Below are 13,994 nucleotides of genomic sequence, written 5' to 3'. Positions count from 1 at the left end.
GCATAGCTGATCCTGTTAGAATAATATTTGAGGCCACTTCTAGAATGCTTCAATATTCACTATTAAAGACTGAGCAGCTATGATGCTTTTTAAGATTTCTTGAATTGGTATTGCTTGCTCAGTGTCTTGTATTTCTCTAATTCTTAAAATATTGATACCTAGTCTTACTCTAGCCAGACTTGGGGTACAGAAACCCTAGGAAAGTAATGGCAACTAGACAGAACAGTGTGAAACAAACAAGAGGACAGGTTTTTTCCTTTTCTCTCTGTTTTTCTGCAGTGCTCTCTATCTGTGTCTGTGTCTGTATCCTGTGGTGCTCAGTTAGGCTGAGTTTGGCTGTAAGTAATAGCAAACCAAATAGAAATGATTTAAAACCACAATAATGGGACTTCCCCGGTGGTGCAGTGGTCTAGAATCCGCCTGCCAGTGCAGGGGACATGGGTTCGAACCCTGGTCTGGGAAGATCCCACATGCCCTGGAGCAACTAAGCCTGTGTGCCACAACTACTGAAGCCCGCCTGCCTAGAGCCTGTGCTCTGCAACAAGAGAAGCCACTGCAATGAGAAGCCCGTGCACCATAATGAAGAGTAGCCCCCACTCGCCACAACTCGAGAAAGCCTGCGCGCAGCAACGAAGACCCGACGCAGCCAAAAAAAAAAAAAAAAAAATCGCAATAATGTTTCTTGTGGTCTTTAAAGTCTGGCAGTAAGTAGATTCTTAGTGCAACAATGTTATCAGAGATGCTGATTCTATTTCTCCTTCCATTCTGCCATCCTCAGCGTGTGACTGTGTCTTCCCAAGTGCACGTTGGTTAGCACAGTTCCAAGCTCTACATCCTCATGGAACATTTCTCATGCATGAAGGAAGGAAGAAAAAAAAGACTTTCTTCTACATGGCTCTTTTATCAGAGTAGAAAATCTTTCCCAGAAATTGCCCCCGGCAGACATCTCATTAGGCAGGACTCACTCAACGTAACTTAGTCATGGGAGGACAGAATGACCGTGATTGGTTCAGACCAATTGGACTCATTCTTTGAGTCCAGTTGGTCTAAGCCAATTCAAGACATATTTCCTTCTGAATGCAGTCAGGGTTCTGTCAGTAAGGAAGATGGGGAGATGGTGATTGGGTGGACAACCAACAGTGTTCGTCATATTCTTCTCTTCTCTCTCTGATGTCATTTTTAGGATTTTACCTACTAAAAACCTGCTGATGTCTTCCAAGTCTGTATCTAGTGCTAACTTCTCTTGAGTTCCAGACACATCATCATCTGCCCATTGTACATCTGCTCCTGGGTGTCCTGCCAGTAGCTCAAGTTACGTGTCTAAAATGGTACTCATTATATTTCATCCTAGAACTCCATATTTTCACCAAAATGACTGATTAAGACACCACCGCTCACCCATTCTCCAGTAGCAGGAAACTGGGAGTCATCTTGGACTCCTCCTCCTCCACTACTTCCCACATCTAATTCCAAGTTCTCTTGATTTCAACTTTTTCCAACTCAACATACTTTGTATCTACACTTTCCAAAAGGATCCATTCGTCCTTAATGTGGCTCTGAATGTGTGAGTTTGTATGGACATATGAACACGTGTGTTGTGTGTAATATGAGCTTTAAATGAACCTGGGAATATTATCATTCTTAGGCCTTTTATGCATACTGGCAAGCTAACAAAGGGGAGAGAAAAACCATAAAGTCTTGGTATGGTTTTGTAACACTATTTATAGTTATTTACTTTTATTACCTGTTCCTAATTACCATGCTGTAAAATAATGATTAAGACAACATGTAATTATGTGCTAGATTTACTTTTTTCTAAATTATATTCAATTATGATTGATAATAATGTATCAGTTCACATTGTTGATGGTAATGTAACACTACGATTGGATCACAACTTCTAGAACCTAGAAGAAACGTTGCTTATGTTCCAGAAAAGAAAGTTGAGATAACAGTTGTCCTGTGGTTGCCAAAGTTAGGTTCATCCCATTTCAGCTAGTAGGACTTGAGAGCAGGTGAAATTAAGTGACACAAGAATGACAAAGGCAGAGGAGTGAAAGATTTTGGCCAATTATCAGTTCAAACGAACAAGGTAATTAATATAAATTTATTATCGTAATTACAGAACTCCCAGGTACCAGAATATGGAGCTTCACAGCAATGGAAAAAGCACAACTTGGATCAAAGTGCCTTAGTACCTGAAACTCACTCAGCCTGGAAAACACTGTCTATTATTGTTGAAGATACATGGGCATACTCAGAGATTGCAAAGAATTGCCATAAATATAATAATGTTACAATTATCTTAGAAATAATATTTATAAATATATAAGTGTAATAAATAATAATTTAAAATAATATTGCATCCTTTGCCTTCTTCTTGAGGCTCAGCTTCAAGAAGTATTTTACTAAAACGAGCTCACGGATTGGCATAAAATACTGTTGAGGCAGGAAGGATATAGCCTTCACTCTCTCCATTTTGAAGATAATCAAACTGAGGTCCCAGAAACTTACAGTGTTTGATAAAGGGTCCATCAGCAACTTAAAAGCAGAAGCTAAGCAGTTGGAATGTAATCCTGGGTCCACGGCTTCTCATTCCAGATGCTATTGTGGGTATTTCTTAGTAGTCTTATGCCTTAGTTAACCCATCTGTAATATGGGTAGAGCCTTTTTGGCAGCCATGGTCAGTAGCCCTGGCCCTTCCAAGATTGTATGCATAATAATAATTAAAATGATTGGTAGTTTGCAAAGCATAGGGTGCTCTTTAAATAACAAGCAACATTATATGTTAGTGTTGGTTCTACTAGACTTTGTGCCCTCTCTTAGAAAGAGAGTAAACATTCATTTAGAGCTACAAAGGCTCAGCACATGCTCAGAGAATGACTAAGAGTGCAGGATTTGACTCCTTCATGTACATGGTACATACAGATTGTCAACACTTCACAAGTAAGTAGACTCCACAGTCAAGGCTGGTTTTACAATATCTCAAAGTCAGTGATAGAAGGCAGGCCCCTTGCCAGGTGCACCCGTTTTTCTTGCTTTGTGGCAAAATACAATTTTGGATGGGCAACTGATTTGAAGTAGGTCATAGAGCCATGAGATTCCCGGAAGAAGAGGAGATCGGTCTCATCTTTGATGGTTTGGGGTGTCTCAGGCATCTCCTAGGATAAGGAAAACAAAGATCTGTTAAAAGAGAACAGGAAGATGCTAAAAAAAGAACTGATGCTCAGTCCCTTGGCATTTGGTCTTCATGAGATACACAGCACTTTAGGACTATGACTAGGTAACATGATGATATAGGTTCTTCATTCACTTGTTCATTCGGAAAGCATTTCTTACATGCTTGTTAGATGTATGGCCCCATCTATTCATAATAATTGATTTCCTCAGTTAACTGGAGAGAAATCCAATGTCATCATGAAGATCGCCAAAGACATTAGTGTCTCACTGTATCCTGACCGGTAGGGTGAAACATTCTTCTTGTCCTGCCTGAACATGGGAATAGAACATTTTGCATCAGATATGAGCACTAAGGACTCTAAGACCTGGGAACCTTTTGACCTCTAACTGTGCAAAACATACTTTGGGAAAATAATTTAGAATTTAGACATGTTTATCTCTGTATTTAAGTCAACAATTGAAGACTAAAGAAACCCAGATCTCACACACACACATACACAAAACTCCCCAGGCATATTAGAAGCTGAATCCTTTCAATACAATTTTTTGAAAATTGTGATCCCTTTAGACGACACTCCTCTTGTTTCTCTTGCGAGTATGAAAAAAATTTAACAGTACTTTCATGGAAAAACAAAATTCAAGTTCTAACTTAAGATGCATCTTCTCTATTCTTTTAATAGAAAAGAACTAAATACGCTTTTGAGGTTTCCTTGGGTTTTTCAATGTCAACAAGGATTTTATTTCTCAAACCTATTTCTCTCCCAGTTTCCCCCTCTTCCTCCTGTTGGTTCTATCTCCAAAATATAACCAGATTCTGTCTCCTTTCCACCTGTCTCACAACTCCCGCCCCCTGCCCACCCTGACTGTTACTACCACATCTTAATCAGATTTTCTCTATTGCCTCCTTTCTGATCTATTCTCTGAGTTAGAAAATATAAGTAAAGTCAGGATACTTCCCTGTTTGAAGTCCTTTCCTCTATTTATCTTCCCTTTTTTTCAGGGTGTCCCAGCTCCTTAGGTGTCCCTTCTGATCTTTGAAGCTGGCCTTGTAAAGTTCTAGGGCTGGGTGCACTCAGATCCCTTTGTTTGCAAAGCCCACCCCCCCCAACCCTGCCCTTGATGGCATGCAGCTCTCATCTCTAGGGAGCTCTGTGTAAAAAGCATGCTCTCATTTTCTCTACCTCAGCACCCTGTTCATTGGCTTTACAGCATCTTGAACTTTTTGCTGGTTGTTTGGCTTGTCTATTATCTGTGCCCTTCAGAAGAGTGAGTTCTATAAGGCTTTGGCTCACCACTGTCTACTGAGCCGTTGACACTACTTGAAAAATAGAAGCCTCTCAATAAACAACGTTTGTTGAATGAATTCATGAACGAAGCTACTGCCCTACTCTATAGACATCACTTTCATCTGACTTGATCCAGGAAGAGAGACACATGCATCCACATAAATCCTAGTTAGGGTGGGAGCGGGGGTTGGATTACACACTTACTGAATAAGAGTCACCCACTAATCAGTGGAGAAAACTTTTGGCTCTAGTGGGCATGTGTGTGTGTCTGTATGTTTGGAGGGGAATGTGGTAGTAGAGATGAGGCTGGGCTGAGAGAGAAAACTGGCACCAATGAAGAGAGAGGCACTGCAGTCAGAAGGCCAGGGTTTGAGCCTTGGCTCCCAGCTTTTGCTTTGTACCCACTGGCAGGTGATTAATACTCTGTGATCTTAGTGGCTTATTTGACACTCTTGGAGGCAGGCCCCCTTGTCCTAAAGCCTACTGTCATGTAGGTCAGATAGTAGATGTCAGTAAAGCTCAAACAGGGATGGATGGGCTTCCCTGGTGGCGCAGTGGTTGAGAGTCCGCCTGCCGATGCAGGGGACACGGGTTTGTGCCCCGGTCCGAGAAGATCCCATGTGCCGTGGAGCGGCTAGGCCTGTGAGCCATGGCCATTGAGCCTGTGCGTCCGGAGCCTGTGCTCCACAATGGGAGAGGCCACAACAGTGAGAGGCCCACATACTGCAAAAAAAAAAAAAAAAAAAAAAAAAAAAACCAGGGATGGAATAAACAGATGCCCAGGGATGGGAGGTGAATAGGACCAGGCAGGGAAAAGAGAAAGAAGAAGAAGGCAGTTTGCCTTTTATGTAATTTTGCCACCTCCATCTTGCTCTCTCACAGATCCTGCTTAGAACTGCCTCTGAATATAGTGGGTAAGAAGTAGGATGGGGACTTCCCTGGTGGCGCAGTGGTTGAGAGTCCGCCTGCCGATGCAGGGGACACGGGTTCGTGCCCCGGTCTGGGAAGATCCCACATGTCGCGGAGCGGCTGGGCCCATGAGCCACGGCCGCTGAGCCTGTGCATCTGGAGCCTGTGCTCCGCAACGGGAGAGGCCACAACGATGAGAGGCCCGTATACCGCAAAAAAAAAAAGAAGTAGGATGGGAAGGCAGGTGAGCAGGTAGGACTGTGGTAGGAAGAATAGAGGACTGTGCCCTCCTGCTATGGGGTGTCTGTCTCTTGGGATCATCTACAAATGCATGGGTTGTAAATGAAGGTAAATTGGAGACTGAGAACAACTGACCTTTAGCAATATGGGTTCGTCTTCGTCTTGAGCACACACAAACATTCGAGTGTCTGAGATTCTTAGAGTCACAGGAAATTGAGAATCCTCTTCTGATGTGTAAGCACCAATGTCAAATTTCACTGGCAAAGAGAAAAGCCAAAAAAAAAAAAGTAAATCCATTGTATTTGTGTAAAATCAAGTGTTTATGAAGATGTTGTGTGTGGACTTCCCTGGTGGCGCAGTGGTTGGGAATCCGCCTGCCAATGCAGGGGACAGGGGTTCGAGCCCTGGTCCAGGAGGATCCCACATGCCGCAGAGCAATTCAGTCTGTGCGTCACAACTACTGAGCCTGTGCTCTAGAGCCCGCGAGCCACAACTACTGAGCTCACGTGCTGCAACTACTGAAGCCCGCGTGCCTAGGGCCCGTGCTCCGCAACAAGAGAAGCCACTGCAATGAGAAGCCCGTGCACTGCAAGGAAGAGTAGCCCCCGCTCACCGCAAATAGAGAAAACCCGCACATAGCAACGAAGACCCAATGCAGCCAAAAATAAATAAATAAGAAATAAATTTATATATATAAAAAACAATGCTCTGTGTGTGTGTGTGTGCAGTTATGTCCCCAACTATGGTGTAAGTACCCGAAGGTCAGGAACGGAATTTATACATCTTTGTATCCTTCACAATGTCTGCCTTATTCACTAGGCAGGTAAATACCTGGTGAATGGTTTTAGAATTTTCTATGTTGAATGAATGCTTGGGGGCTTCATGTTTATTGAATCTCTTATAATTATATTAGTGAGATAAGACCCTGGAATTTGTGAAGTCATGAGTAAAATGGAGGGGTGTAGAAGCTGATACACTCATATGTTGCTAAGGATAGTGAAAGTAGCTCAGTTTTCCTTAGAGAACAATGCTTAATAAGAGCTGTAAAACTATTTATGCCTAGAAATCCAGCATCTGGGATACGTTCCAAAGAAATAAGCTCATAGAGAAAGAAATAATTTAAACAAAGACATTTGCAACTGAATTATTTAGAGCAAACCCAAGGCACCAGCATAGCCACATAATCGAATATTCTAGTGCCATTAAAAATGGCAAATACATATACTCTGTCAATATGTGGGAACATTGTGTGAAATAATATTAAGGAGGAAAGTAGAACACAAAATAATTTGTAAATGTCTTAGAGTGGAACGCATGTTAGCTGAAATACATCCAATCAGAAAGAGCCCTGCTTGTTTATCACAAAGTAGCCTCTTTGGATCTCTGAAGATAATTTTGTTTACTGATGACATGTCCTTAAGCTAAAATATGTACACCATGGAAATTGGATCGTTGTGACAAAATTTCTTGCATCCTAAATTTCATTCTTCAGAACATATTTGCAGCTTATTGGCTACTTTGCCTCACAATTATGTTATCAGAGATAATGATTCTTGGGCTTCCCTGGTGGCGCAGTGGTTAAGAATCTGCCTGCCAATGAAGGGGACACGGATTCGAGCCCTGGTCCGGGAAGATCTCACATGCCGCGAAGCAACTAAGCCCATGCGCCACAACTACTGAGCTCACATGCTGCAACTACTGAAGCCCTCGTGCCTAGAGCCCGTGCTCCGCAATAAGAGAAGCCACAACAATGAGAAGCCCGAGCACCACAAGGAAAGGTAGCCCCCCGCTCATCGCAGCTAGAGAAAGCCCGTGTGCAGCAATGAAGTCCCAACACAGTGGAAATAAATAAATAAATAAATATATAAAAAGAGAATGATTCTTCCTAGTTTGGTGTTATTTGGAAGTTTGATCAGCAGGCTCCTCATTGGCTTCTGAGTAAATTTGCATAAGTCACTGAATATTTCTGAAGCTCCGTTTATTTACTTTTAAAATCAAGGATAAAATTATCTCAGAGAACCAAAGGAGACAGTACCTCAGAAAGCTTTAAACTGCACTTAGAGCTTTCATAGTTAAGACACTTCTCTCTTGTTAAAGCTGCCAGATTTGGCTGAAGCTCCTGTCCTTGCCCAGAATTTTTACGAGGGGTGATGTGCTTCATCCTATTCTAGATAAATCGTGCAAAGCCAGGAATCTAGAGAGGTTTATTCTTTAAAAGCAGAAAGCTTAAAAGAAATACAGAAATAAAAAGGGTGGGGGAAGATGACAGAATTGTCCATTTACCTGCCTGATCCTGATTATTTAATGCCACAGCTATGAGGTGTCGACCCGACAGATCTAGAACTATGCTTTGTTTGAGGGCGTCATTCAGCGTGCATTGGTTGTAGATGAGCCTCGTAAAGTTGTATTTCATGTTGCTCTGGAAGCTGTAATGTGCTGATCTGGGCTTGATGATTTCTAAAACCGTTATCACGAGCTCAGATTAATGTCCAAGTACAAACATAGATGATATACATGCTCTAATACAAGCTATTGAAGGGACATGAAGAATATCCCAGTCTAGGTGAGGAAACTGAGAGAGAAGTGAAATCACCCTGTCAGCAGAATTGGTTCTAGGATTATCCCTGTGGTTACTTATTTGTTTCTTTTTAAACTTAGATTCTTCAGGCAATAGTTGTTTTTTTTTTTTTTAAAGATTACTTGTACAACTTTTTTGGTTGTTTGGAGGTTTGTAAGTAACCAGGAAGACTCCTTGTATTCTCCACCTATATTTTCAAATGAATGCACTCTGAGAAAAAAATGAATCCACTAGGAATTTTATATGTCACTGAGGTGCAGGTCTAAATGTCTGTCACCTTTTTTTTTTTTAATCTTTATTGGAGTATAATTGCTTTACAATGGTGTGTTAGTTTCTGCTTTATAACAAAGTGAATCAGCTATACATATACATATATCCCCATATCTCCTCCCTCTTGCATCTCTCTCCCACCCTCCCTATCCCACCCCTCTAGGTGGTCACAAAGCACCGAGCTGATCTCCCTGTGTTATGCGGCTGCTTCCCACTAGCTATCTATTTCACATTTGGTAGTGTATATATGTCCATGCCTCTCTCTCACTTCGTCCCATCTTACCCTTCCCCCTCTCTGTGTCCTCAAGTCCATTCCCTACATCTGTGTCTTTATTCCTGTCTTGCCCCTAGGTTCTTCAGAACCTTCTTTTTTTTTTTTTTAGATTCCACATATATGTGTTAGCATACGGTATTTGTTTTTCTCTTTCTGACTTCACTCTGTATGACAGACTCTAGGTCCATCCACCTCATTACAAATAACTCAATTTCGTTTCTTTTTATGGCTGAGTAATATTCCATTGTATATATGTGCCACATCTTCTTTATCCATTCATCTGTTGATGGACACTTAGGTTGCTTCCATGTCCTGGCTATTGTAAATAGTGTTGCGATGAACATTGTGGTACATGACTGGTTTTGCATTACGGGTTTCTCAGGGTATATGCCCAGTAGTGGGATTGCTGTGTCCTATGGTTGTTCTATCTGTAGTTTTTTAAGGAACCTCCATACTGTTCTCCATAGTTTGCCACCTTTCTTTTTATTTTTTGAAAAAAAATTTTTTTATTTTGTTTTTTCTATCTACCACCATTCTGAACAGGGGTATATGTCAATAGCTTCACAAATCCTCATGGCTCTGAATAATTCTACTTCTGGGAATTTTTTATTCTAAGGAAATAAATGATAGAAATGAAGATTTATTGATATGGCTCTTCATTGTCACATTACTTATAATGGTAAAAAACTGGAGTTCTAAAACGTCTTTTATTTATTGACAAATGAAAAACGTTGGATATTAAATTGTATGTAATACAATTGACCTAATAATATTTAACATGTATATTCCTGTGTGTGCATGCACATAGAAAAGACTTTAAGGAAAGTAACATAGTGCTGGCAGTGGTAAACTCTGAGGGATAGTATGCACGGTTTTAATTTTCGTTCTTGTATTTTCCAATTTTCTAGGTGAACATGTGTCCATGTTTAGCTGTTACTTTAAAAATATTAGGTTTATATTTCATGTGGAGGCTTGTATAGTGAAGGCATGGGAGAAAAATCATGACTTCTATAGTCAGATAGAACTGATTTGGTTTGACACTTTACTACTTACACACTGTGAGATTTTGGGCAGGTCACTATCTCACTGAGCTTACTTTCCTCATATATAAAACAAGAATGTAGGATTGTTGTGAAGGTTAGAGATAATGCAGCCATTAGTAAGTTAGTCGTGTAGTAGTAATAATACTAATGCTAAAAATAACAATAATAGCTAACATTTTTTAGGTATTTTCTATGTGCCAGGCATTATTTTAGTCCAGAAGCTTGCAAGTATTGACTCATTTAATCTTCACAACAGTTAGGGGATTACCTCCATTTTACAGTAGAGGAAACTGAAGTACAGAAAGGTTAAGTAACTTGCCCAAGGAGACATAATTAGTATGTGGAGGAGCATAACTTCCACAGCGGAAGTCACCCACTAACAGTATATAACTGCTTTCTGTCGAAAGGCTCAAAGTCACATGACCTTAAGAATATGGCCACGAAGTGAGCCTGTGAACAGGTACGCGAAACTCAAGCCACTGCTGACCTCTTCCCACTGGAGAAGGCTAAAAATTAATTTTCCTTTCTTATAGTTACCAGACGAATGGTTGGTTGCCCTCTTGTTACTCAAGGTTTTTTTTCCCCCTGTACTCTGCTGTCCCCATTTGCTTAAAAATAGAAAACAAAGATATTATTGCACTTGACCCCTTACCTTCTTCTGTATCATTGGCAATGTCTTCCAGGTCATGATCCGTGATGAACTGATTTAAACTCAACCATCTCCTCTTCAGAATCTTCCTGTTGGCTGCCACCATCGCCACACTTTCCTCGAAGGTACGCTTGGATGTCTTAGAGGTTTCAGGGGTATTCAGAGACATAAATTGATCCATGCAGTCCTCATGAAGTGGTTCATAGCTTGCATCATAGAAGGACTTCTGTGAAGAAGGAAAATGAAAACTGAGAGGCTGCCCATGGCCATAGAATGAGACTTCTTTATAATAGGAGTTTTATTCAACAGACGTAGAGAGAAGGATGTCCGTTTTGGTCTTGGGTAACCCATGTTTCATCAGGCTTTCCCTCCTTCCTCCTTTCCCCCTTTCCTTTTCCTCTGCCTCCTTCCTCTTTACCCACTTCCTCCCATCCCTCCTTTGAGGATTTCCCTGAAAAGATGTGATCTCTGGGAAGGTCTTTGTCATCCAACCACAGACTCAAAAATGAGATCTTGTTATACTTAGTGAAGTAAGTCAGAGAAAGACAAATACTATATGATATCACTTACATGTGGAATCTAAAAAATAATACAAATGAACCTATATACAAAACAGAAATAGACTCCTGGACGTAGAAAACAAACTTATGGTTACCAAAGTGGAGACGTGAAGGGAGAGGGACAAATTAGGGGTATGGGATTAAGAGATACACACTACTATACATAAAATAGATAAACAACAAGGATTTACTGTATAGCACAGGAAATTATTTTCAATATCTTGTAATAACCTATATCAGAAAAAAAAATGTATCACTATGCTCTCCTCCTGAAACTAACACAATATTGTAAATCAACTATACTTCAGTAAAAAAAAAATGACATGTTGTAATGAAACAGGTCTACAAGTGATCTTAGTAAGTGGTACCCTTCCAGTCAGGTCCCCCTCAGGAGGTTAAACATCTACGTGACAATGCTTAAATATTTTAGAAATACTCCTCTAGGTATAGCTTTTAGAACCAGTACTGAAGACACACAAAGCAGTACCTATTTGTGGCCCCCTAGCCAAATAACGCAGCATGTGAATGGCTGCAGATTTTTTACTTTCAACTGGTCTGCTTCCTCCACCTCAGCTTCATGGGCTATTACACTTAGAGGGCTATCTCTAGTCTCTGGTGTTAGAGAAGGTGTCAACAACACGTCACTTAAGGAGACAGACCCCTGGTGAAGTGGCCCAAAGGGGCTGTCCCAGTATGGCATAACCAACATTCTGATTGAAGGCTGACCCAGGAGACTCCATTCTTGGAGTTTCAGGTTAGCTCTGCTCTGTTCTGGAAAAATCTGGTGACCATGAACGATGCCATCAACTGTTAGTGCAAAGAAGCAGTTGGTCTCACTTATAATGAAGAAATGCATGTCTCTGGACTTCTAGTGAAGGTAAAACAAAAGCATCTAAGATTCAAGCCATTGTTATACTAGTAGAGAAAATACTGCGTAAACACAGCTATCTCATAAGAATTACAGTCATATGCTTACCTGATTCAGAGACAGATGGTCAATTTCGGAACTGTATTCTTCATTTTCACTGTTAAACAAGAGGATGAGAATTTAATTCTGTTTGTTATATCACTACAGTCACTGGGCAACATTTTTTTTTTTTTTTTTTTTTTTTGCGGTACGCGGGCCTCTCACTGTTGTGGCCTCTCCCATTGTGGAGCACAGGCTCTGGACGCGCAGGCTCAGCGGCCACGGCTCACGGGCCCAGCCGCTCCACGGCATGTGGGATCCTCCCGGACCGGGGCACGAACTTGCGTCCCCTGCATCGCCAGGCGGACTCCCAAGAACTGCGCCACCAGGGAAGCCCTGGGCAACATATTTTAATAACTATATTAGCTTTGGGTAACACACACACACACACACGGCCATTACAGTCATCTTTGAAGATTAAGGACCTCTGTGCATACACACCCATACAGTAATTTGTACTTGATAATTTGGAATTAGTAATCATCGGACCAGGCCTTGAACTCTACCTGTGCTCTATCTATAAAAACGAGGCTTGGCTAACCAATTGAAGAGTTGTAATTGAATTTCGGGGAAAAATTTTAAGCTCCTCAAGAGAGAAGAAATACTTTTGAAGCACCTCATTTAAATTTGAACCAAATAGGTTATATGTTACACTTTGCTTTCATGTATTTACTGAAACAGATTTAATAATTTATACTTTGTGAAATATCCAGGCAACATTTCCATAGTCTAGTTTGTGGTTAGTGTATCTTAATAGGTAATGGGAATACCATGTTAGTTTAAAGTGTTCTACAATTTTAACTTTTTATTCATTATCTTTCTCCTATGTCTGAATGAGATTGACTGTGTGTGTTTCACATGCTCAAATTGCTGTGAAGCCATTTCCTATTCCAGATTGAGATCAAGAAGTTTTCCTGAGAAAGGTTTCTCTTTCTGACAATCCATTAAAACTCCTTACTGTATCAGGGCATGTGAACCAAACTGAAGCTGTGTCTAAGTAGATGTTGAAAACCACTAGGACTCAGCAGCCCTTAAAAGTGATCTTTCTAAAATCGCTGCCTCCCTGTCAATTCCACCTCAGTTTACATTCTGGATGCTGTTTCCCTGGGTCTTCACTGAACCTGCCCTGACTTCAGAGGTAGGACTCATCTTTACAGCCTCTGCGGGTGTGGCCCATGCTGGTTACGGTAATCCCAGCTGGATTCTAATGTACCTTGATCCCCTCATTAAATCACAAGAGACAGAATCTCTTTCTTACCTGTAACAGTCCTTCAGGTCTTCAAAGATGTCAGGGACTTTGGTCATCTTCACTTCTGCAACAGAGAACACCAGTAGCTGTCAGTCCTGCCTCTGAACCAGATGCTAGCAAGGAGAACCACCTCCCCTTTGTGTTTCTTGAGACATTTAATGAATGACTTAGCTCACACCCAGCATTCTTCTTTTCACTCCCTTGAATTATTTGCATATGTATTTGCCTCCTCTGCTACACAGTAAACTACTTTTAGAATCCTGGTAACCCTTATGTGTCCAACCCAATGCACTGTATATGGTAGGCATTCAATGAAAGTTTGAATAAGTAAAAAACAAGAAACAAAAAACCCCAACAAGGATGAGACATTTACCTTACACAGATGCAAGAGAAAGACAGAGTTAGAAATTCCCAGTTTTTTCCTAATAGTTTTTGGTTGTAGAGATTCCCTCCAAGGAAAGCCTTGGCTGCACCCTCCAATGCCCTCATATGTAACCAGTTCCTCTGACCCTCAATTTCCCACCAGTAGAGAGAATCATTTTCTGAAATCTGACTGTGATTCTAACTCACACACCAAACCAGAGAGGGACGGGAAAGGAAGGAAGAGGCTTTAGCTTCAGAGAAGGCAGTTTGAGAGATCACAGCCAAGGAGAAAAACAAAAAAAATATTTTAAGAGCCAAAGATGTGATAAGGACAATACCTTTGCTGACTCGAGCAAGCGGCGGTGAAATGACTGGCTCTCTTTCCGTGTGGAGACTATAGCCTCAGTCAGCTTTCTTCGCCTTTTG

General features: G+C 41.1%; 1 protein-coding gene across 4 annotated transcripts; it reads right to left on the bottom strand.

Moving 5' to 3' along the window:
* Window positions 1–2,121: 2,121 nt before the first annotated feature.
* Window positions 2,122–13,994, bottom strand: IL1A (interleukin 1 alpha). Of its 4 annotated transcripts, none has more exons than XM_082643259.1 (7): window positions 13,907–13,994; window positions 13,215–13,269; window positions 11,966–12,014; window positions 10,433–10,655; window positions 7,899–8,072; window positions 5,751–5,872; window positions 2,122–3,161 (listed from the first exon to the last, which is right to left on the bottom strand). In XM_082643259.1, exons 2-7 carry the CDS (start codon window positions 13,259–13,261, stop codon window positions 2,976–2,978), a joined length of 801 nt encoding a protein of 266 aa, XP_082499385.1. In that variant the 5' UTR covers window positions 13,262–13,269; window positions 13,907–13,994; the 3' UTR covers window positions 2,122–2,975. The 4 variants fall into 4 exon arrangements, with proteins under 4 accessions (XP_082499385.1, XP_082499386.1, XP_082499388.1 ...); XM_082643260.1 differs by lacking the exon at window positions 13,907–13,994 and adding an exon at window positions 13,579–13,705; XM_082643261.1 differs by lacking the exon at window positions 2,122–3,161 and adding an exon at window positions 3,194–3,489.

The sequence above is a fragment of the Mesoplodon mirus genome (genome assembly GCF_964341445.2).
Source record: "Mesoplodon mirus genome assembly, chromosome: 14".
Lineage (NCBI taxonomy): Eukaryota > Metazoa > Chordata > Mammalia > Artiodactyla > Ziphiidae > Mesoplodon > Mesoplodon mirus.
The sequence above is the reverse complement of the archived record's forward strand: the minus strand, read 5'-3'. Positions and strand labels throughout refer to the sequence as shown.

What these genes read in the sequence shown, in the direction of transcription:
- IL1A (XM_082643259.1), bottom strand. Translation starts at nt 13,261, where the DNA reads ATGACCAAAGTCCCTGACATCTTTGAAGACCTGAAGGACTGTTACAG. An exon ending in ACCATCTGTCTCTGAATCAG is followed by an intron (nt 10,656 to 11,965) that starts GTAAGCATATGA and finishes CCTTCTTCACAG; the next exon opens with AAGTCCTTCTATGATGCAAG. An exon ending in TGCCAATGATACAGAAGAAG is followed by an intron (nt 8,073 to 10,432) that starts GTAAGGGGTCAA and finishes TAACGGTTTTAG; the next exon opens with AAATCATCAAGCCCAGATCA.